The sequence below is a fragment of the Pseudonaja textilis genome, chromosome 2 (assembly GCF_049901715.1).
Source record: "Pseudonaja textilis isolate UNSWEBS1 chromosome 2, rPseTex1.2, whole genome shotgun sequence".
NCBI lineage: Eukaryota > Metazoa > Chordata > Lepidosauria > Squamata > Elapidae > Pseudonaja > Pseudonaja textilis.
This window is the reverse complement of record NC_141991.1, coordinates 240,543,000-240,566,250: the sequence shown is the minus strand read 5'-3', so window position 1 is coordinate 240,566,250 and position 23,251 is coordinate 240,543,000. Positions and strand designations below refer to the sequence as shown.

At 38.6% G+C, this 23,251-nt stretch overlaps 1 protein-coding gene across 1 annotated transcript; it reads right to left on the bottom strand.

Annotated features, from left to right (window-relative positions):
• Window positions 1-2,180: 2,180 nt before the first annotated feature.
• CPLX4 (complexin 4) lies at window positions 2,181-20,987 on the bottom strand. Its single transcript, XM_026715461.2, has 3 exons — window positions 20,620-20,987; window positions 17,545-17,632; window positions 2,181-4,078 (listed from the first exon to the last, which is right to left on the bottom strand). Exons 1-3 carry the CDS (start codon window positions 20,784-20,786, stop codon window positions 3,851-3,853), a joined length of 483 nt encoding a protein of 160 aa, XP_026571246.1. The 5' UTR covers window positions 20,787-20,987; the 3' UTR covers window positions 2,181-3,850.
• Between the last annotated feature and the right edge of the window lie 2,264 nt (window positions 20,988-23,251).

Below are 23,251 nucleotides of genomic sequence, written 5' to 3'. Positions count from 1 at the left end.
TTTAACCATAACAATACAAGAGTAAACGATAGATACAAACTCAAAGTTAATCGCACCAAACTTGATTGCAGGAAATACGACTTCAGCAGCAGAGTGGTCAATGTCTGGAATACTCTACCTGACTCTGTGTTTTTTTTCCCCAAACCCCAAAAACTTTAACCTTAGACTGTCTACTATTGACCTCATCCCTTTCCTAAGAGGTCTGTAGGGGGCGTGCATAAGCACACCACTGTGTCTACCGTCCCTGTCTTATTGTTTCTTTTATTTTTCTTATATGTACCTATTTCATGTATTCATAACTTTGTATATACTTATACCTATTATCTTATAAGCGATTGACAAATCTAAATAAATAAATATAAATAAAAATTAAATGGCTCGTGTGATCTGCTGTCACTGGGGCAGGGAGGTGGAAGGTCATTTTGTTATATTGTACTTTATTAATTTATTTGATTCTTTTTGTTAGTTTTTATTGTTTTAAATGTGGTTTTATATTCTGTAAGCCACCTTGAGTCACCATGGGAGAATAGGTGGCAAAATATATTCAATAAATGAATAAATAATAAATAACTTAAAGGGATGATAAATATGTCAATATGCCATAAGGATATAAAGCTGAGACCCCCCCCAAAATGAGACCAAACGGATGAAATCCTGTGGCTGGAGAGAATGTTTATTCAAGGGGGGAAAATAAATGGAATCAATTTTGAAATGTGTAAATACTGATAAAAGAAAGTGATTATAATCATTAGGATCATCAAAACAATTGAGATGTAACCATGATCACATGACGTAAGCTTTTTAAATATTAGTTGTACCTGCAATGCACATCAAGAAGGACAAGGATTATTACATGGCTACCATCACCAACAACTTTAATTTTTTTTAGCTCTTTTTCATTCCTGTTTGAGCAATGAAAGTTGGTTAAATTAAGTGAAAATGGCTGTGTATAGCAAGGGACTACCACTTCCCATATTTATGTTGTCTTCCTTAATGTGCTTAATCCATCTTCCATCCAGTGTTTGAGTTGAATTAACAATAAGGTTAAAAAAGAATACAGCCACGTAAGGAAAATAGAAATGAAACTAATGATATTTAAAATATATTTCTACTCTGCAAGTAATAACATTCATTCATTATTTATTTTATGGAGAATGGTCGTTTTTAAAAGAATGTGAAGAGATCCTGCTGGTAACAACAACTGAATTGTGACTATGCAAGGAACTCTGGGTGACCAACATCTATTTCCAGAAGGGGCATCCGTCCATCTTTTTCTACTAGAGCATCTCATCCATTTAACTTAAGTATCTCGTAAAAGAAGAAGAAAGAAAGAAAGAAAGAAAGAAAGAAAGAAAGAAAGAAAGAAAGAAAGAAGGAAGGAAGGAAGGAAGGAAGGAAGGAAGGAAGGAAGGAAGGAAGGAAAGAAAGAAAGAAAGAAAGAAAGAAAGAAAGAAAGAAAGAAAGAAAGAAAGAAAGAAAGAAAGAAAGAAAGAAAGGAAGGCAAGCTGCTAGACTTTACCACCATATAAGCCCCTGTAGATATTCTCAAAATATTAAAATGGTGAATTGTCACAACTCAGCCTTAATTGGAAGAGCCGTTACTTTTCCAGAAACAATACATAACAAAGGTAAGCTGGATTTGGAGAGATCAGTGAGTCTATCAGCAGCCTTTTAAAGACATAAAACTCAACCAAGTGTAATTTTTAATCACTTTTTGAGTATTTCTTTTATTGATCAGGAAACATTAGAACCCTTTAGACTATCAATTTCTTGCTGTATACATCGGGTGGGTTGCCTTCTCCTTGGAGAAAGAGTTTTAAATATAATTTTTAAAGTTCTGACAAAATATTTTTATTAAATAGAAAAGGGGTGCTTAGAATATGGATTTTTTTTTAGATAGTTAACTATGGATTAAGTTTAGATGGATTTGGAATTATAGTTTTGAGTTAACTAGAATTCCTCCCTTGGGAAATGGTGGTAGTTTGGGGTTGTTTTTAAAGAGGAAACATGATAATGGAACTTTGAATGTTTGACACTAGAGGGAGATAGAGGGCAATAAAAATAATCTCATTAACAAAAAAAATGGAACAAAATGTTTTGATGGAAGTTAAATTTAGATCTTCAGAATTGCTTGAAATGAGAGATAGAGTCTGTGTTAATGAAATTACAAAAAAAAGAAGTCTAGTATGTTGCATATTTTTATCAGTTTCATATATAACATTTCCTCCCCTTAATAAAACAGAATTTATGTATGAATTTAATTTTTTTCAAGTGCACACTTGTGAATGGGCGTGCTTACATGAATTAAAACAACAATATAAGCTATTTAAAAGAACACAGGAGGCTGAACAGGGAGAGGAACACACAACAATTAATATTAATGTTAATATATGGATAGCAAAATCCCCTCCAAAAGAGAATTCTGCAAAAAGAGATCTAAAAAAATATATTACCAGGATGCTGGAAATATAAGTATTTATAGTTTTTGTTTTTAAGGGAAAAATAATTGTAACAACAGCTGCAAATATGAAGTTATCTGGGAATGAACCTTATATAATTCAGACATAAGGATTTTTAAAAAGTGTGAAGACTGTATATAATCGGATAATCAGTTCACTAATAGAAGAAAAATGTTTTTATTACAGTACTTGTCATTATACTAATTTTCACTGTCTTTTCCTTCTGAATTTTAATTAAGTTCCCTTTCACTGCTTTTAGTTCCTAGCCACAGATGGATGGATAGATACACACAAAACCACACACAGATACACACACACACACATGTACAAATATGTGCGTGAGCACAGAAACACCCAGACACAACGCACCCCTCCGAAAAATGGTTCTTGCATCTTATAGGTAAAATGCAATCTTTGAGTGCCTGTAAAAGAATATTTTGTTCATGTGTGATGAACATTCGTGATACTTTGTTTAGCTGCATCAAAGTAACAAAAGTACTTTTTGGATTTGATCCTTGAACTGCTACATGTTAGTGCAAAGTATTTGCAAATGGTGCTACACACCATATAAGTGTGTGAGCAAAGGGGTGCAGGAATGGATACTAACAACCTACAAAATTGGAATCATATTATCACCATTATGATGTGAGAGGAAGACAACTAGGCCCTAAAGTTGTTGTAGGCCTCTGCTTAACTGAAGGCCTCAAATTAACAATATATAATAACGCCGGCTGAGCTGATTTTGCAAGCTTTGCAATATGTTGCTATCTGCTACTTCTGCAGAAAGCATGTATTTGCTGGACAATCAAAAATAAGCTATTTTGGATCACAAATGTCTGGGATATTGAGAACTGAAAGTGGCAGATGGCAAGAGAAATGGCAAAGAGTTGACATGCACCTATAAGGAGGTGTTGATTGACAGTATGTGGAGATAAGGAGGTATAGCCAGTAAGATTACATACTACTGGGTGGGCTTCAGAAAAAGGGTATAAAAGAAGGGAGTAAATCTCAAATCAGGGCCACTGATGGTAGCTTATTCCTCACTGGACTTAGCTATTATCTCTGGACCACATTGCAATGGGCTGTTAGTAAGTATTATCTTACTGAAATGTTGTTATTGTTATGATGGCTTTTCATGTTCCAAATTGCTTATGAAATAAATCTCTGGCTTCAAAGTAAGATTTATTGCCTGCGGGTTTGTGTATTTCCGTTTCTGAATTATTTTTATAACAATGACTTCTCTCAATTTTTAATGTTATCTGGAAAAACAAAAAAATTTCTCATAAAGAAGGAAGGTGTGATGAGTAAGCAGCACTACCAATTGCTGCTGTGGTCCCATTAGTTTCCCACTTCTATGTACATTTGTGCCTAAGTCTTGTGAAACGTCTTCACTACATTACAGAACATTTTTGTTCAGCTGACTGCTTAATATCAGTGAAAGTTGCTTGGACTTTTTCTTTGATAGCACCCACGTCCATATTCTGGATGTTCTGAAGCTGTCCTAAAAGAGTATCTTTGTCTTCTTCTTCTTCTTGATCCTCTGCTACCATCTTCTGGAGGTCTTCAGGCAAGTCCACGTCATCTCCAGCCAACTGAATCTGAGTCTCATCCAATTCACTCTGAGAAAGGAAGCAAAGAAAAGAAAAAAATTGTTTATATGGATGGGAAGCTTGTTGTTCCCTTGCTAACTACATTTTTTTAAAAAAGAAAACGTGTTAAAATTCTAAGAGAAGAAAAAATAAGTTCTCTAGGCCAAAATAAGATATATGAGACTGGGAGAACAGTTCTTGAAGGAGCAATTATTTGCAAACTTACTTAGGAATTTTACCATATTTTAATGTTGTGTCTTAATTAGCATATGTTAATACTGAATGTGAATTTGTATGGGCACTCTAGACTGGAATGGGACTAGAGTAGACTAGACAATATGGAATGGAATGGAATGGAATAGAATGGAATAGAAAAGAAAAGAACAGAACAGAACAGAACAGAACAGAACAGAACAGAACAGAACAGAATAGAATAGAATAGAATAGAATAGAATAGAATAGAATTCTTTATTGGCCAAGTACGATTGGACACACAAGGAATTTGTGTCCAGTGCAAATTCAGTGTACATGCAAAACAAGTAATAATAATGAAAAGAATAAAGGTTAATAATTATAATAATGATACTAATAGGGAAAGTAATGGAACAGATGAGAAGGATAAAAATAATAAAGCCATACTACATAGGTAATATATTAGACATAAGATCTGTGGAAATTAGATAGATAAATAGATAGATAGATAGATAGATGATAGATAGATAGATAGATAGATAGATAGATAGATAGATAGATAGATAGATAGATATAGAAGTGCTACTTCGGCCTTTTTCATAAAAAGTATAGAATTGGAAAGATCATCATGTCATCTAGATAGAATTCTTTATTGGCCAAATGTGATTGGACACACAAGGAATTTGTCTTGGTGCATAAGCTCTCAGTGTACATAAAAGAAAAGATACATTTCGTCATGAGTCAAGAATCAGAAGGTACAACACTTAATGATAGTCATAGGGTACAATCAGCAATCAAATCATACTAGGAAACAGTCAATATAAATCAATATAAATCATAAGGGTACAAGCGACAAAATTACAGTCATACAGTCATGAGTGGGAGGGGATGGGTGAAATGAAGGACAGGAGGATTAATAGTAATAGTAATGCAGACGTAGTAAATAGTTTGATAGTGTTGTGGGAATTATTTGTTTAGAAGACTGATGGCATTCAGGGAAAAAAAAAATCTATCCTTGTGTCCAGTTGTTCTGGTGTGCAGTGTTCTAACAGCATCATTTTGAGGGAAGGAGTTGAAACAGTTTATGTCCAGGATGTGAGGAGTCTATAAATATTTTCACAGCCCTCCTTTTGACTCGTGCAGTATACAGGTCCTCGAATGAAGGCAAGTTGGTAACAATTGTTTTTTCTTCACTCCTAATTACTCTCTGGAGTCTGTGTTTGTCCTGTTAGGTTGCAGGACCAAACCAGACAGTTATAGAGGTGCAGATGGCAGACTAAGTAATTCCTCTGTAGAACTGTATTAAGTATTCACACAGTGATGGCACAAGGAAAAAAAACAACCTATGAGTTTATTTGTTTTAGTATGTAGTGCTGTATAGCGGTGTCCCGAGGGGAGGATTGGAAACAGTTTATATGTCCAGGATGTGAGGGGTCTGTAGAAATTTTCTCAGTCCTCTTTCTCAGCCATGGCATGCAGTACAGTATACAGGTTCCAGTGGAAGGCAGGCTGGTTGCAATAGTTTTTTCTTTGATGCTATTTGTTAAAGTCTGTACGTGTCCCGTTTGGTCGCTATAACAAACCAGGCAGTAACTGTAGTACAAATGACAGACTCAATAATTCTTCTGTAGAATTCACCTGAACTATGCATTTTTATCAAAGACAATGGCAAAGGCATGGTAAAATGTTGAAGCTTAGCAATCATTGTTTGTACTTTTCCAGATTCTGAAATGTGACGTTGCAAACAAGAAAATGTACGGGAATGTATGCAGTAGAAAAAGTGAAACAAAATGGATAATTTATTAGAATACTTTATAGAATATAGCATTGGAATATTATAATAGAGCATTTGTACTTTTATTAAGTGAAGTTCCAAGAGATATAGCCATGGACCTCGCAAACCATTTTTTTATTTTAAGATTTTGTTGGCCTTCTTACTCTCCACAGTTTCCAGGCCTTGGAAGTAGCTTAGTCTCAAGGAAGTGAGATAAGATGTATATTCCAAAGATACCTTCTCTGTAGATCAGGGGTATCCAACCTTGGCAACTTTAAAACTTGTGGGCTTCAACTCCCAGACTTCCCCAGCCAGCAGGATTAGCTAGATAATTCTGGGAATTGAAGTCCACAGGTTTTAAAGTTTCCAAGGTTGGACACCCCTACTTTAGATAATCATATTCTCAGATAAGTTAGAGGCCTTGGTGAGGAAGGGAGTTCTATATGTATATGAAATGATACTGAGATGGAAAATGGCTGACTGTATAAGGGAGTGATAGCCTATGGGAGATATAGAATAGAATAGTATAGAATAGAATAGAATAGAATAGAATATTTTATTGTCACTTTGAATGTACACTAATAGGCATACATTAAAATGAAATTATGTTGCATACAGTTCTCAAAGGGGCACCACCTCTAATATAAACATAAACATGACAAGATAAATAAATAAATACAAAATTAAGCTTATACCACATATATTATATGACACGGAAAACACACTCTAGTTTGGATGTATACATGTACGTGGCAAGAGGAACTAATCTTGTGAGTTTACCAGAGGGATGGCATAGGGAACAAAGCTGTTACAGAATCTGGAAGTCCTGCTAGAAAATGAAACCTCCTCCCAGGTCTGATTGTAATGTATATAACCTATGCTGGATGGAAGGGGTCCTTATGACCACTCACCTAATAGCTTGTCATTGCCTTTGGGTGACAATTGAAGAACTTAATTCATGCAACTGCTTGTTTTATTTGATCCCAGCTCAGAAACAAATTTGGTAAAGACTTTTTTTAAAATTCCAACACATTGGTGAGCAATCATGCAAAAATATTTTACATAAGTAAAACTTTTTGTAAAAAATACATTAGGGACATATATTTATTTATTAAATCAATTTATATGGCTGCCCATGTCATGAATAGAGAACAAACAACATATTAGAACAATAAAAACAATATTAGCAAAGAATGTACAACCAGCAATGGTTATCAGAAACCCAACACAGCAAAACAATTCAATTGAGACCTCTCAATGGGTGATCTAATCCCCTGGATCACCAAAATCTCTGTGTTCAATACTTTACAAACCTCCAGCAGAATAAGGGCTAATCTGATCTGGAAGGGGTATGCTGTTCTAGGTAGGGTTTTACATGAAAAATGCATAAAATGCTGTGCAAAGTGTTATGAAAATAGAATAAATTTGAGATTTGGGGGGAAAAGCAGTAGGGCAAGATCAAATTTAAAATGAGAGATATCAAGACTGCAAAGTCAATGGAGAATAATTTCTTTCTCCCAAGGAGTATAATCCATGGATTATATAGTTCATTTCATGTACTACACCAGAACTCCTTAGCCGAAAAGCCTGCTGTGTTTCTTCTTGTGATTATAGGAACATGGATTATTTTAAAACAGAGATTAGTTCTGCCTAGCCATGCATAAAATCTAGGTGAGAACCAGGACAAATATAACTTAATTACTCATGAAAAATCTTTGCAAAGAAGGAGGACTCCAGAGTTAAAAAGACAGTATAACATGTAAGCCAGTCAAATTTCAGTCTTAAATTAGAAACATTTTAAATCTCTTTTACTGACATCCCTCTTCCAATCTACTCTTCTATAACAGTTCAAAATTGTATTTACTACATCATATCATCAGACAACACAATTCCTGGCTATGGAAAGATCAGATTCTATAAATTGTGGGAGTGAAAATGCTCTCTTAAAGTAACCAAGGTAACTTTCAATTTTATTTGATCCACCTTCTCAGCTGAAACATATTTCTATACTATATAAAGTGTATTATCTGTTCATAAAAAGATAATAACTCTCTTGAGTTGATCTCAATGTCAGCATTCCAAATAATACATCCATAGCAAACACAACTCCGAGGCAGGTAGATTCCTCAAAGAGCAGTTTTATTTGGAGATATCATATTGGCACAGATTGGTGAAAACCGACTTTAAAGGTTTTCACCTAATTAAAAGTAAATGTTTTCCCCTTTTCCCAAACTATCAGTCAAATGATCCAATCAGGGTGCTGTCCAGTTGCTTGGTAACATCAGTCCTGCTCTCTTCAGCCACCTGTGTTGAAATGTCCTTGGTTCCCAGGAGAAACCATTTTGTTTTGGCTGCAAACCCCAACTATCTCTATTTCCTCCCTCCCTATCCCTCCTCTCCTTTGTGGCAACACTGAAGCCTCCAAAGTGGCCCCAATCAGGCCAGCTTCAGAGTTGACACTCAGCATTCTGAGATTAAATTGATATCTAGATGAATTTTTATTGGCAGTCAGAGAGAAGTGATCTGTCACAACCTGTTTGCCTTTGCCATTATTTCAGAGAATAAACTATGAAAAAGGCAACAGCCTTCCTAGTCTAACTTCTCACCATCCCAATGCAGGTAGTCCCCGACTTGGGACAATTCAATTAGCGATCATTCAAAGTTACAACAGCACTGAAAAAAGTGACTATTGATCACTTTTCACGTGTACAACTGTTGCACCAGTCAGGGGAACGAAATTCAGTCATTTGACAATGACTCTGTCGACTAAAAAACAATATTCCTTTGGTCTTTTTAGTTGCCAGGAGAAAGGGAGTGGGGGAAAGCAGTGCATTCCTTAAATGCCTTGGCAGCCCAAAGCTGTCGGCATGCAAGAATATTACTGGAGAGCATGATTGACGACTCTTGGCTATGGATGTGTCCCATTGGAGAATATACATCCAGGGGGTTGAGGGAAGACCAGGGTCAAAGGGGAAATGAATGATGTATTTTAGTGTCAGCTGCACCCAGCTAACACCAACATGGCCACTTCTAATAAATCATTTTTTTCTCTGAGTGATGCGGCTAGAGACTTATGATTTGAAGGGGGGTGGATTTGTTGGAGCCCTGACAGACTCATGTTATGACTCCCCTTCAAAATTCAAACGAACAAAACAGAAAGCAGCCGTTTCACAATTAAATCAAATGGAAAGAAGTCTTACAAGATAACGGCTGGCAGAAACCACAGCATAAATCTTTACTCTGTCCGGCAAACCAGTCCTGGCAATAAATCCTCAGCCTCAGAGCTCTTTGCTGTAACGTCCTCACTCAAATAGTTATTTTGTTCCTGGCGAAATGTACCAGCCCAGCTGTGTCCTTTTATACTCATTAAGGCAACGTGCTAATTTACTGACTTGCTCTTCTCATTCGCTCCAGCTGATTTTGCCTTTTCAACCGTCTTCTATTTTTTACATTTAACCACAAATTTTCCAAGTTCTCATCTCCACTAGAAGACTCTCTCAAAACTTCCCTGTCAGCCATTCCCGGCTGTTGATCAGATGAACCAGAGGAGGTCAAAGGTCCTGACAATTCTAATACATCAGGTCTGTCGTCCTTTGTCATGTCCATCTCCTCATCCTGGTTATCAGTCCAATCAGTAAGCCAGGCTGGCTCATATCGTTCTGCCATGACCTCTTCACTTGAACTCATATCAATCACAGGAGCTGAATCCAAGCCCGGAGCCACAACAGACTCATATGAATGACAGTTGCAATATTCCAAGGTCATACAATTCCCTTTTGCAACCTTCTGACAAGCAAAGCCTATGGGGAGGGCAGATTCACTTAACAACCATGTAACTAACTTAACAACTGCAGTGGTTCACTTAACCACTGTAGCAAGAAAGTTCATTTAAAAACCCACTTAACACATTTCTTACTTAGTAACAGAAATTTTGGGCTCAGTTGTGGCTGTAAGTTGAGGACTACCTGTAATAATGTCACCAATGTGATTAGATGGGGAGGGGAAAATGTTAAGATTCTAGCTTGGCCCAACTGGATCAGTCAAGAGGATGCCAAGCTTGAAAACCTACATCTTCTCATTACCTCCTTAGATGACCCATCTTCGGAGAGAGGTCATCTACAGAAATAATGACTGCATGTCATTATTTGGAGAGAAGGATGAGTTTGAAGAAGAGTCCAAAGTAATCTCATTATCTTCATCAATGGACTGAGATGGTCAGAAGAAAGAAAAGCCAATGCAGTTCTAAGCTGCATCAACAGAGGAATAGTATCAAGGTCGTGTGAAGTATTAATACCACGATCTACTATCTTGGTGTGGCCACATCTGGAATCCTGCATTTAGTTTTGGTCACCACAATACAAAAAAAGATGTCTAGGCTCTAGAGAAGTGCTGAGAACAGCAACAAAGATGATTAAAAGGCTGGAGGTTAAAACATATCATGAACAGTTGCAGGAACTGGGTATATCTAAGAGAACTAAGAACTATCTAACTAAGAGAAGGACTAGGGGTGATAATATTGGAGCCACTGCCACAAAGAAGAGGGGATCAAGCTATTCTCCATAGCACCTGAAGGCAGACAAGAAGCAATGGATGAAACTAATCAAGGAGAGAAGTTCCCAGTTTGTACCCTTTCTTGTCGGCTTCCAGCCAGTAAAAAAAACAATGGGGGAAACTGGATTCATTTAACAACCGTGGTGACTTGCTTAATGACTGCATTTACAATGGTTGCAGCATCTTATGGTCACATGATCATGATTTGCAACCTTCCCAGCCAGCTTCCAAGAAGCTGGATTTACTAAAAATGGCAGTGACTCATTTAACAATCACACCTCTTAGCAACAGAAATTCTGGTCTCAATTGTGCTCGTAATTTGAGGACTATCTGTAGTTAAGGAGTTAGCCAAGCTATTCAGCTCTTGAAGAGCATTGTGCAGTGATCACAGCCTCTCCTTCCTTCCTTCCTTCCTTCCTTCCTTCCTTCCTTCCTTCCCTCCCTCCCTCCCTCCCTCCCTCTCTTCCTCATCCTCACTTTCTCTGATCTACTTGATTGAGGTCCCGTTATATTTTCTACTACTAATTCTTTTAGTATAAAATTTAGGATTTTATACTACTCTATCTCTAGCAATTAAAGCCATGTGACTAGTTGGGGATGACCATGACTTTTGGACATAATCCTCTCATTTTTGTCCAGGTGCAAAAGCTGCTCCATCTTTAAAGCTGCTGCATCATTGTTCAGGCAGGTTCCCTACTATGCAAAAAGATGCAGTTGCTTTAAAGAGCTACTACATTCCTACATCCTGCATGTTAAAGCCTTTTTTTTCCCCCTGAATCATTTTTGGAGCACGCACATCTCGGTTAGATGGCAGATATTTCTTACCTTTCCCACTCATCGGGGAGGGAAAAAAGGCAATTTGATCAACATGGTAGCCTTCCCTTAGGAACAAGCTACACGATTCATGGATGAAAACATCTTTCCAATGACAAATCTTTCCTGACAATCCCATTAATAGGATTTAATGGGCTCATTAAAGACATGTTTTGTCGTGTAAGACTGCCCTTAATACCCTTAAGCTTTACGTCTTGCACTTTACTATGGCTTCATAGCGTGGCCTTGTAAGTACCTCTTGAAACATCTGTGCAAAATGATCAACAGGCATTGTTGTAACCACAGCATGATGTCTCCATTTTTGTGAGTTAGGAAAATAGACGTATGATTATATTCTACCAGGAAATTCAAGATAGAATTACAGGAACAAATCCATTTTATCTCTACAGTAATTCTGAGAGGGTAGGTTAAGCTGAGGAACTTAACCTCAGGTATCCCCAGCTGAAGATCTACTAACTCCAGGAAGTCTTTGATTTACAACAGTTTGTTTAGTGACTAGGAGCGTGGTGGCACAGTGGTTAGAATGCAGTATTGCAGGCTACTTCTGCTGACTGCCTGCAATTTGGCAGCTCAAATCTCACCAGGCTCAAGGTTGACTCAGCCTTCCCTCCTTCTGAGGTGGGTAAAATGAGGACCCAGATTGTTGGAGGCAAGAGGCTGACTCTGTAAACTGCTTAGAGAGGGCTATAAAGCACTGTGAAGCAGTATATAAGTCTAAGTGCTACTGCTATTGCTATTTGGAGTTATTACACTGAAAAAAGTGACTTACGACCATTTTTCACACTTATGACCTTTGCAGCATCCCCATGGTCAAGTGATCAAAATCCATTCATTTAGGATGATTACTGTGTCCTGGGATCACGTGATCCCCTTTTGTGATCTTCTGATAAGCAAAGTCAATGGGGAAGCCAGATTCATTAATAACCATTTACTAACTTAACAACTGCAGTGATTCACTTAACCACTGTGGCAAGAAAGGTTGTAAAATGGGGCAAAACTCACTTAACAAGTCTCCCACTTAACAACAAATTTTGGACTCAATGGTGGTCGTAACTCAAGGACTACCCATATTCATTATGTCCCTTTGTACAAGCCAGACTGTTCATGTCTTCCATTTAAATCATTCTCTCCTGATTCCTGCACTATTTCCATTAAAGAATAGAATAGAATAGAATAGAATAGAATAGAATAGAATAGAATAGAATAGAATAGAATAGAATAGAATTCTTTATTGGCCAAGTGTGATTGGACACATAAAGAATTTGTCTTGGTGTTCTCAGTGTACATAAAAGGAAAGATAGATTCGCCAAGAATCATAAAGTACCACACTTAATAATAGTCATAGGGTACAATAAACAATTAAATCATACTAGGAAACAGTCAATATAAATCATAAAGATACAAGAGACAAAGTTACAGTCATACAGTCACAAGCGGGGGGGATGCGTGATAAGGAGTGATGGGAAAATTAATAGTAATAGTACTGCAGACTTTGTAAATAGTTGGACAGTGTTGAGGGAATTATTTGTTTAGCAGAGTGATGGCATTTGGGAAAAAACTGTCCTTGTGTCTAGTTGTTCTGGTGCGTAGTGCTTTATAGCGTCATTTTGAGGATAGGAGTTGAAACAGTTTATATCCAAGATGTGAGGGATATGTAAATACAGCCCTCTTTTTCACTCATGCCGTATACAGGTCCTCAGTGGAAGGCACGTTGGTAATAATTTACATTAAAGGCTTCAGATTAGTTTGTCTTGGAAAAAGAACCTTAATTTTCAGAGGCACAGTAAGTGCTTTTAGCATGGTGCTGGATAGTCCAGTAATATCTGGAGCTCTGAAAAATCATCTGACAAATTCCCAAAGAGAGGGAATCTTCATAGTTATACCATCAACATATCTGAGGGGCTCAAGATTAGGAAAGGATGGCCCAGGTCTGTTTCCTACCCCCCCCCCGCCCCCAAGCTTAGCAATTTTAAGATGTGTGGACTTCACTTCCCAGAATCCCCGGTTGAGGATTTCTGGGAATTGAAGTCCACACATCTTATATAGTTGCCAAAGTTAAAGAAACACTAGGTCAAGTAAAGATATATTGATCAGCAGCTACTCTAAGGATCTACATATGTATATATGTCCAGTGGTGGTATGCTACCGGTTCGGCCTAGCTCGGTTGAACCAGAAGTAAAAAAAGGCTCCAACAATCAGCTGACAGGAGGAAAAAACAGCTTCCCACATCAGCTAAGAGGAGAAAGAAGAAAGAAGAGAAAAGTGCAGGATCGGCTCTCCGACCCGCCCCTACACTTTTCTCTTCTTTATCCTATCGGCTGGTGTGTGGAAAGCTGTGCGCGGGTGCTAGGTGTGCGGGCCCGCGATCACCTGTAGTGGAACAGGTAGGATCCCACTGCTGCATGTGTCTCTATGCCAAAAAATTGCAAGAATTTGAATGAAGGACCTCCAAGGACCTCCCATATATGTCTTAACATATATATATATCCTGGTTGTACAGTTTTTAACTGTTATTTGTTTTAATTTGTTTTACATTGTTATTTGTATATGTCTTTTGGTGTTGTTCAGTTGTATGTTGTGAAAGAGCACCTTATTTCGTTGTTCTCAGGTTTCTGAGTACAATGACAAGAAATTTATCTTATCTTATCTTATCAAGGACATACGTATTAATTACACAAAACTCATTAACAGATCAATTAAAAAAAGAACCTAAATTACAATTGGGGATAAGATGACAACCAACCAGGGATAAGATGAGTAGAGATGGGGAAGGAAGAAGATACTTCTTGTTTCTTGGACTGTAGATGGGATTCCTTATAACTGGCCTTTTAGACATGGTTTACAATCTTCTTGGAGTCCTTTCTCACAATGCAGTTCAATATTTGTCTAATCAGGAGTCACTTCAATGGCTATTACTCTCAGATAATAAGAGTGTGAGGGACGCGGTGGCTCAGTGCCTAAGATGCTGAGCTGGTAGATCAGAAAGGTTGGTAGTGCGGCGGTTCGAATCCCTAGCGCCACGTAACAGAATGAGCTCCGGTTACTTCAGTGGTGGTATTCAGCAGGTTCTGACCAGTTCTGGAGAACCGGTAATGGAAATTTTGAGTAATTTGGAGAATTGGTAAATACCACCTCTGACTGGAGATTTTACAGTATCCTTCCCCTGCCACGCCCACCAAACTACACCCACAGAACCGGTAGTAAAAAAATTTTGAATTCCACCACTGCGTTACTTGTCCCAGCTTCTGCCAACCTAGCAGTTCAAAAGCACATAAAAATGCAAGTAGGAAAATAGGGACCCCTTTGGTGGGAAGGGAACAGAGTTCTGTGCGCCTTCAGCGTTTAGTCATGCCAGCCACATGACCACAGAGACGTCTTCGGACAGCGCTGGCTCTTTGGCTTTGTAATGGAGATGAGCACCGTCCCCTAGAGCCAGAAACGACTAGCACGTATGTGTGAGGGGAACTTTTACCTTTACCTAATAAGAGTGTAACATTTCTCCATTTGCAAATTTTATTTCTGTTACCTTAGAAAGCTAAACTTTATTTCAGATCACTTAAAAGCAATGTAAAAAGCAAGGCACACTTTTCAAAAAGACCGAACCAATTATTGTTCAAGTCAAACTGGTAAGCAGATAAAAGACCATCAATAGAGTAGGCAACCTGTACGTATTTACAACAGTTGCAGGATCCTGGCATTGTGTGATAGTCCATCTGCGATCTTCCCAGCTAGCTTCTGAGAAGCAAAATCAGTAGGGGAAGCCAGATTTGCTTCATGACTGACTTGATTCACTTAATAACCATGGGAAAAAAAGGACATAAAATTGGGCATGATTCCTTTAACAACGGCCTTGCTTAGCAACCAATATTCTGATCCTAATTTTGGCCGTTAAGTCAAGGACTACCTGGGTAAGTCAGGCTCTGACCATAAAGCATGCTTGGGAAACTTAACCCTGAATGCAGATGACACAATAAAAGAAAACATTTTTTTTTTTTAGAAATCAGGTAGGCTTGCAAAATTTCAGGCAAGAATGCTGAAACTTCCTAAAGTCTCACTGGATTCTTAAGGGGTTTTGGTGGCCTTGCCTGAAATTCTAGCAATCTTGTGGGAAGGCACTAGAACAGAGGTCTCCAACCTTGGCAACTTTAAGACTTGTGGACTTCAACTCCCAGAATTCTCCGGCCAGCAGAGCTGGCTGGAGAATTCTGGCAGTTGAAGTCCACAAGTCTTAAAGTTGCCAAGGTTGGAGACCTCTGCACTAGATGATGATCCAAGAGGGCCCAATAACAGAAACACTAGAAGAGGGTATAACCCCCTGGGAATACCAAACCAGGGGAGAGAATTAAGTTTGCAACCAAAATCACCCATATATATATATTTTTTCCTTCACAAAATTTGGGCTCTTGGCAACTTACGTGTATGGTTGCAGCATATTGGGATCATATGATTGCCATTTGCAACCCACCTTTTTTTTCTTTTCTTTTAATGACCCCATAATCCCTGACATTGGAGTGGAGTCAGGGCAACCGAATGAAGCAGTGTGTTTACTGGCCGGATGCCCTTCCTGTCACCAATGCAGAGTTCGCAGCAGATAACTACTCATTGTGCCCAGAGAGATAAATGTCTGCCTCCTGACCGAGAAGCAAGAGCTCCTTCTCTAGGCCACTGCACCACTCCTTCCCAGCCACCTTCCAATAATCAAAGTCAATGGGGAAAGCCAGATCCAGTTAATGACCATGTGATTCACTGCAGTAAAAAAGCGTTGTAAAATCAAGTGGCAATCAGTCAACAACCATCTCACATAGCAATAGAAGTTCCAAACTGAATTGTGGTTGTAAGTGGAAGACGTGATTCTCTCAACAGTGACAGTGATTCATTTAACAATTGCGGTAAATAAGAATGTAAAATTGGGCAACCTGTTGAACGACCACCATGTTTAGTAGCCGAAATTCTGCTCCTAATTGTGGTCGTAAGTCCAGATCTACCTGTATATTGTTCTGACTGGACTTGTGGTTTTATTTCCATTTCTATCTCTATGGCATGGATTTTTGCAATACAAATAAAAAGTCCTACACTTAAACAAGAAAAACCAAAACCATACATATAAACTCAGTGAAACCAGGCTCAATAACAGTAATTGTGAGAGGGATCTTGGAGTCTTAGTGGACAACCAGCTAAATATGAGCCAGCAGTGTGTAGCAGCAGCCAAAAAAGCTAATGCAATCCTAAATTGCATTAACAGAGGGATACAATCAAGATCAAGTGAGGTACTAATACCACTCTATAAAGCCTTAATAAGACCACACCTAAAGTACTGCATCCAGTTTTGGTCACCACATTATAACAAAGATATTTAGATGCTAGAAAAAGTGCAGAGAAGAGCAACCAGGATGATTAGGGGACTGGAGACTAGAACATATGAAGAATGGTTACAGGAACTTGGCTTGGCTAGTCTAGTGAAGAGAAGGACCAGGAGAGACATGATAGCAGTCTTCCAATATTTGAGGTGCTGCCACAGGAAGGAAGGGGTCAAGCTATTTTCTAAAGCGTCTGTAGGCCAGACAAAGAATAATGGATGGAAACTGAACAAGGAAAGATTTAACCTGGAAATAAGGAGGAACTTTCTGACAGTGAGAACAAACAACCAATGGAACAGAAGCTGCCCTCAGAAGTTGTGGGAGTGCCATCACTTGAGACTTTCAAGAAGAGATTCGGCTGCCATTTGTCAGAAATGGTGTAGGGTCTCCCGCTTGGGTGGGGGGTTGGACTAGATGACCTACAAGGTCCCTTTCAACTCTGATTATCTGAAATCGGCCATTTAAAGTCCTTCCTGAAAGGATACCTAACCTGAGTCTTGGCTGGCACCTTCAGCATGTTACATATCATGTAAATTTTGTGGGTCATTGAGAAAGGGCAGAAAAGATAAACAGAAACGCGAGAAACATCACTGTTTCTTAAACATGGCGACTTTAAGTTGTGTAGTCTTCAACTCCCAGAATTGCCCATGCTGGCTAGGGAATTCTGGGAGTTGAAGTCCACACATCTTAAAGTTGGCAAGTTTGAGAAACACTGAGTTACAGTATAGGAATGTGACATATTCTCAAGTTTTTAATACACAGTATTTATTTTTTGACAGGGGTCTTGCCTTTGGAAGTCTGTACTTCTCTCGCATGTGAACCCGCAAAACGGCTCGTCCAGCCTTCTTTTGTGCATAAGCTGCGTCTCTTTCCATCCTGAAGGCACAAACGGGAGGTTTTGTAAGAATCAACTGAGCAGGTCCAGCTAAACATCAGGCTGAGGGACACTCTTGAGGAGCATCTGGAAGCAATTTCTGGATTCATTCATCTTATTAGAACAGGGGTGTCAAACTCGGTTTCATTGAGGGCTGCATCAAAGTGTTTGACCTCTGAGGGCTGGGGTGGGAGTGGCCAGCGTGGACATGGCCAACATGACATTACTTGCATCGGGGGCACCTATGGTGGCCCAAGTGCTCTGTCAGCAAAAATGGGCTCCTGAGCTCCGTTTTTGGCTGCAACAGGATCCTGTAACCATCTGCCGGTGAAAACCGAAGTCAGGGGGCAGAGGTAGCATTCAGCAGGTTCTGACCAGTTCTGGAGAACCAGTAGCAGAAATTTTGAGTAGTTCGGAGAACCGGCAAATACCACTTCCGACTGGAGATTTTACAATATCCTTCCCCTGCCACGCCCTCCAAGCCACGCCCACAGAGCCAGTAGTAAAAAAAATTGAATCCCACCACTGTTATGGGGGGACCATATATAGCCCTTGTGAACTCCATTTTTGGTTGGGACGGCCTCCTGCAACCATCTGCCAGCAAAAATGGAGCTCAGGCTGGTCCTTTGCGATTTCCAAGGTGCTCCCACGGACCAGATCTAAGCATCCTGCAGGCTGAATCTGGGCCCCGGGCCTTGAGTTTGACACCCCTGTATTAGAAGGCCCACCAATAGAAGAACCCTTAACATCTGGAGGTTTATTTATTTATATTGACTTACATGGCTGCCTGCCTTGTCAATGCGATTTTGAGTGGTTAACAATTAAAATATAACATATATTGTATTTATATAAATACTGTTCCCAACCAACTGACACAAAGTACACGTAGTCCTCCACTTTCAAGTTTAAAGTTATGAAACTAAAAATAGAGAAGGAAGATGTTCCTTCATATGATGGAAAACAAGTGTTTTTTTTCCCCCATTGAAACATCCATTTGACCTGGGTTTAGAATGCTGGGGTGGGATGTGGTGGGGTTTGAGATGTATGGAAGCAGATCCAATATTTATGGCTTTCTCATATCTTTGAATGAGTTTATGAATGGAAATGAGCCATAATGACTAATCTATGGTTCTGAAATTCTGGCCCATGTTATTTGCTATAGTTGCATTTTAACTGAGCCATTAGTTTTATGGCTAAGTAATAGTTACAGCAGGAGCCAGTTTGGTCTAGTGGTTAAGGCATCAGACTAGAAACTGAGAGACTGTGATTTCTAGTCTTGCCTTAGACACAAAGCCAGCTGGGTGACCTTGGGCCAGCCACTTTATCTCAGCCCTAGGAAGGAGGCAATGGCAAACCACTTTGGGAAAACATCGCCAATATATAAATTTACAGCATTTTTATAGGTATAATTTGAGGGTTCCTTAAAACATCTGCCCTTTGTATGTTTTTGAAGGGGATATTTTGATGATCTTGCTATGATTTGAACACTGACAATGTAGTTGTTACATAGGGAACAGGGCTACTAGGTGTTTACTCCAGGCTGTGAACTTGAGTCATCTTGCAACCTTTTATGGGTCATTTTATGCCTGAATGTTGAATTTTGTGACAAAATTGATCTTTTAGAAAAAGTGGGAGGGATGGCTGACTTTATAGCTCCTATTAAGCTCTCTGGGGTGACTTAATCACCCACATACCACACGTAGCACTTTTCTCTCCTGTGTTCTAATAGTACCCCAATTCTTCTTTTGACAAGTGGAAATATAATTCTATTTTGAATTCCACTTCATTCAAAAGCCATGACTGAAATATATCTTTGTTAAATGTAATGTAGAAAGAGAGCTGTCTTAGTTTACAATAGCCAAAAATCAGGAGTCTGGTAGTACCTTTTCAGACTAATCAATTTTATTTTAAAAAGGCATAAGCAAAACATGCTAATCTGAAAAGATGCTATTTGACTCCCTCACCTTCTGACCATTAAAATCAAACACCCAATGGTAGAAACAAAATAACTTCATTAAAGGTACTGAATGAATCCAGATCTTGAAAGATATAGATTTATTTTGTTCCCTGGACACATTTTCATTTTCCCACGCAAGAAAGAGGCTCCCCTTAAAATTTCCTGTCGTGTGAGGCCCATCTTGTGAAGAGGACTACTACTAAATATAACCCTGGAGAGTTAAATTCCATAGAACATTAACCTCTCACCTCTAATCATCTTACACTGTAGCTTTAGCTAAGCATTATGTAATTGATCATTAGTGAAATGATGTCCTAGAGACTTGAAATTCAATTATTTTTGTAGCTACAATAGTAGCGATTGGCTTTCATTTTATTTCCTATGGCTTTGCTGGTCGAGTACTAATACTAATATTACTACTACGGTAGTATAGTACTAATATTACACATTTTCTAAAAATGCTAATTGATATTTAAAATGTTGATTTCATAGTTTCCCATCTCATTATATAAACATCAGAGTAAAAGTATTTTTTAAGAAGAGCACAGTACTTTTAGACTTTCAGAGGCAAATGCATGTTACCTTTGCCGTTTCTTTATGCATGTTTTAAAATAGACTAGATCTAATTTTACTGGATTTAACTAGCTTACAGAAAACAAACTTTAAAAATCCCAATCAATGCAGGAAAAGAAAAATTCTGAAAAGTATTTGATTCAGATCTGCAGGAGGGAAACCTGTGAAATTCCATACACAAACAAGTTTGTAACTAAAGATATTCAGGAAATATCTTGGGTGTATTAAGCATTTCCCTTTTCCCAACCTAGAAATCTGGAAGATGAGGAACATTCAAAGAAAAGGGTCCCATTTCCATGGAAATTTATGATGGAAAATTAGAAATGCTTCTGGAGAATAAGTAGCGGTACAGCCTTAACCCACAGGCATTAAAGCATCTACCTGCCTGAATCTCTGGTCTTGTGAATTTAAACAATCTAAATCAGTTTACAGACGGAAAACGTAGGAAGGTGCACTTACTTCTCTTCTATCACCTGCTTTTGATATTCCTCATATTCTTCCCGGGTCATTCCTGCTGCCGCGGCTGGGTCAGCAGGGGACGCTTCCTCTGTCTTTTCTTCACCCCCTCCAGAAAACCCCAGATTTTTCACCTGGTCACTCAACATACTTTTCACGAGGAAAGCCATGTTCTCCCCTTTTTCTTTTCACCTTGCCAAGTGGGAGAGAAAAACAAATGCCACCAGGAAACCCACAGCCCGAAGGGAAAAAGAATGAACCAATCAACAAAATGAAATTTCAACAGCCCCGAAGAACAGCTCTTCTAGGGCACGGTATTAGGGAAAACTCTATGCCAGAAACAGTTCGTCAACTCTAATCTGGATTAAGGCAGTGTACTCCTTAGTGGCCCGAGGCAGATGGTTCAGATTACCAAAGGGGGTGGGGGGAAGAACCATCATTAGATTTTGTATTTACTTTTTGTATTAATACCTTAAGCTAATTTTTATTCTTTCAAGGGATGTGGAGGGGTGAATGGGCCAGAGATGGAGAGGAAAGAGAGATGAGAAATAGAGAGATCTCATTTGTTTTTTCCTTTGTTCGCATACATTCAGGCATAAAATAAACGATTAATGGCTCCATTGTTTGAATTCTAATGGATGGATGTGGTTGATGATGTGAATTTTGTGAAACGGGGCAACGATAAATCAGGTTAAAAAGATCAAAGAGATTGGAATGGTTGTGGAGGGAGCAGCAAGATTTTTCTTTAAATGAGAACCAATCCTTTTATTCATGGATATTTTATCCACTGGCAGTAAGATGTCCCTCCAATATATGTCTTCCAGACTAAGTGGTTTGACTGGTGGTTATAAATTTATGCTAGAACAAGATTCTGTATCTCTCTACAGTTGTATAGTCTCTACAGATTTAGCACATTTTAGTGATTTGTTATTGACAGCTATGAATCTCCCTGGGGTTTTTACTGCAATCACTTCCAGGTTACTGTTATTTTCCAGGTCAAATCAAGAGTACCCTTTATCCCATCAAAATCAAATGGCTGTGTTCTTGAGACCTATTGAGCCACAAGCTAGCCAATCCTATGTTAACCTACACTGTTAAATGGATGGGTGTGGTTTATTTAGTCTGGGATCTTGTGCAAACCTTGAGGACTAGGTGATCAAAACAATGGTACATCTTCCATAATCATGGCATAGCAGCACAGCTAACGCAGATGGGTTCAAGGTAAGGCATCACAGGAGAGAAATATGAGACAAATTATCATACACAGGTATTTTCAATTTGTAGTTGGAAATAGAGAAATGAAACTGATTTCAATCAAATCAAAAGTTAATTGAAAGCAGGGTATGTACAGAACAAATATAGCATCGAGAGCACTGTGTCAGAAAAAATGGTGGCCACAACTCTCTTAATTCAAACAGCAGTATGGCCCAGATAGTAATGTACTATTCAATTGAATGTAAGTTAACTATCTGAATTACTTCTATATTTAGTGAGTTTCCTATGGCTGACCATTACAATAGGCCACACAGAGGAAGTCACCGTTGGCTGATCCTTTTAATTCCACTTCAGTACAGAATTAAAACAAATCTACTCCTTAGCATAACAATTTGTTTATTAGCAGGAGAGGTCTTTCGTTTGGAAACAAGACTCAGCGGCTCTGAGTCTGCCTTATTGGACTGGATGTTTATGTGCTTAAAAAAAAGGAATCACCTCTTAAGTTCTACCAACATTCTCACATTGAGCAAAAGTAGCTAACTTTTCTGGACCAAAAAAATACCTTTGGAATTTTGAGAACACAACATATGCCCACCTGGCACCTGTACCTAATGCTGGAGGGCAGTCAATCACAAAATATCTATTTATTGGGTGGCACACTGATAAAATTGTCCCGGTTCACTTCTAAGGATACTTTGAGGTAAGGAGGAAGGAAGTGGACATATTTCTAGGCAAAGCATTTGATGTACTGTAAGCGATTCATATATTTTTACTTTCTACTAATACAGGAACCCAGAAGCATTCTTTTCATTAAAAGATGAAAGTTGGCACTTTTGCAGCATATCAACTTGCCATTATTTTTAATTGAGGCGATCTAAGTTGCCCCTCAGCTAGACATATCACATGCCAGCAAAGAAGCTTCATATGTAGAAATCCTCAGCCTAAAGAAATCAAATCTCAGTTGGAAATTTTTCAGGATCTTGGTAGAACGTTACCATCTTCTAATTTTTAGGAAGCGGATTAAAAATGAGACAAAGAATAATCTAAAGAGTAAGTTAGTAGTGGTCTTCCTTTCGTCATCAGCACGTGCCATTGCAAAATTATAAAAACCACCAAAAACAATAGAATAAGAGTTGGAAGGGACGTTGGAGGCTTGAGCAGGGGGTTGGACTAGAAGACCTCCAAGGTCCCTTCCAACTCTGTTATTGTTGTCTTCTAATCCAACCCCCTGCTCAAGCAGGAGACCCTATGCTGTTTCAGACAAGTGGCTCTCAATCTCTTCTTAGAGAGCTCTAGTATTGGAGCACCCATACCTTCTGGAATCAATCTGCTGCACTGATTGTTGTAATTATCAGAACATTTCTCCTCAGTTCTAGGTTAATTTTCTCCTTGATTAGTTTCCATCCATTGCTTCTTGTTC

What these genes read in the sequence shown, in the direction of transcription:
- CPLX4 (XM_026715461.2), bottom strand. Translation starts at nt 20,786, where the DNA reads ATGGCTTTCCTCGTGAAAAGTATGTTGAGTGACCAGGTGAAAAATCTG. An exon ending in AAGCAGGTGATAGAAGAGAA is followed by an intron (nt 17,633 to 20,619) that starts GTAAGTGCACCT and finishes TTGTGCCTTCAG; the next exon opens with GATGGAAAGAGACGCAGCTT. An exon ending in AGAAGTACAGACTTCCAAAG is followed by an intron (nt 4,079 to 17,544) that starts GCAAGACCCCTG and finishes TTCCTTTCTCAG; the next exon opens with AGTGAATTGGATGAGACTCA.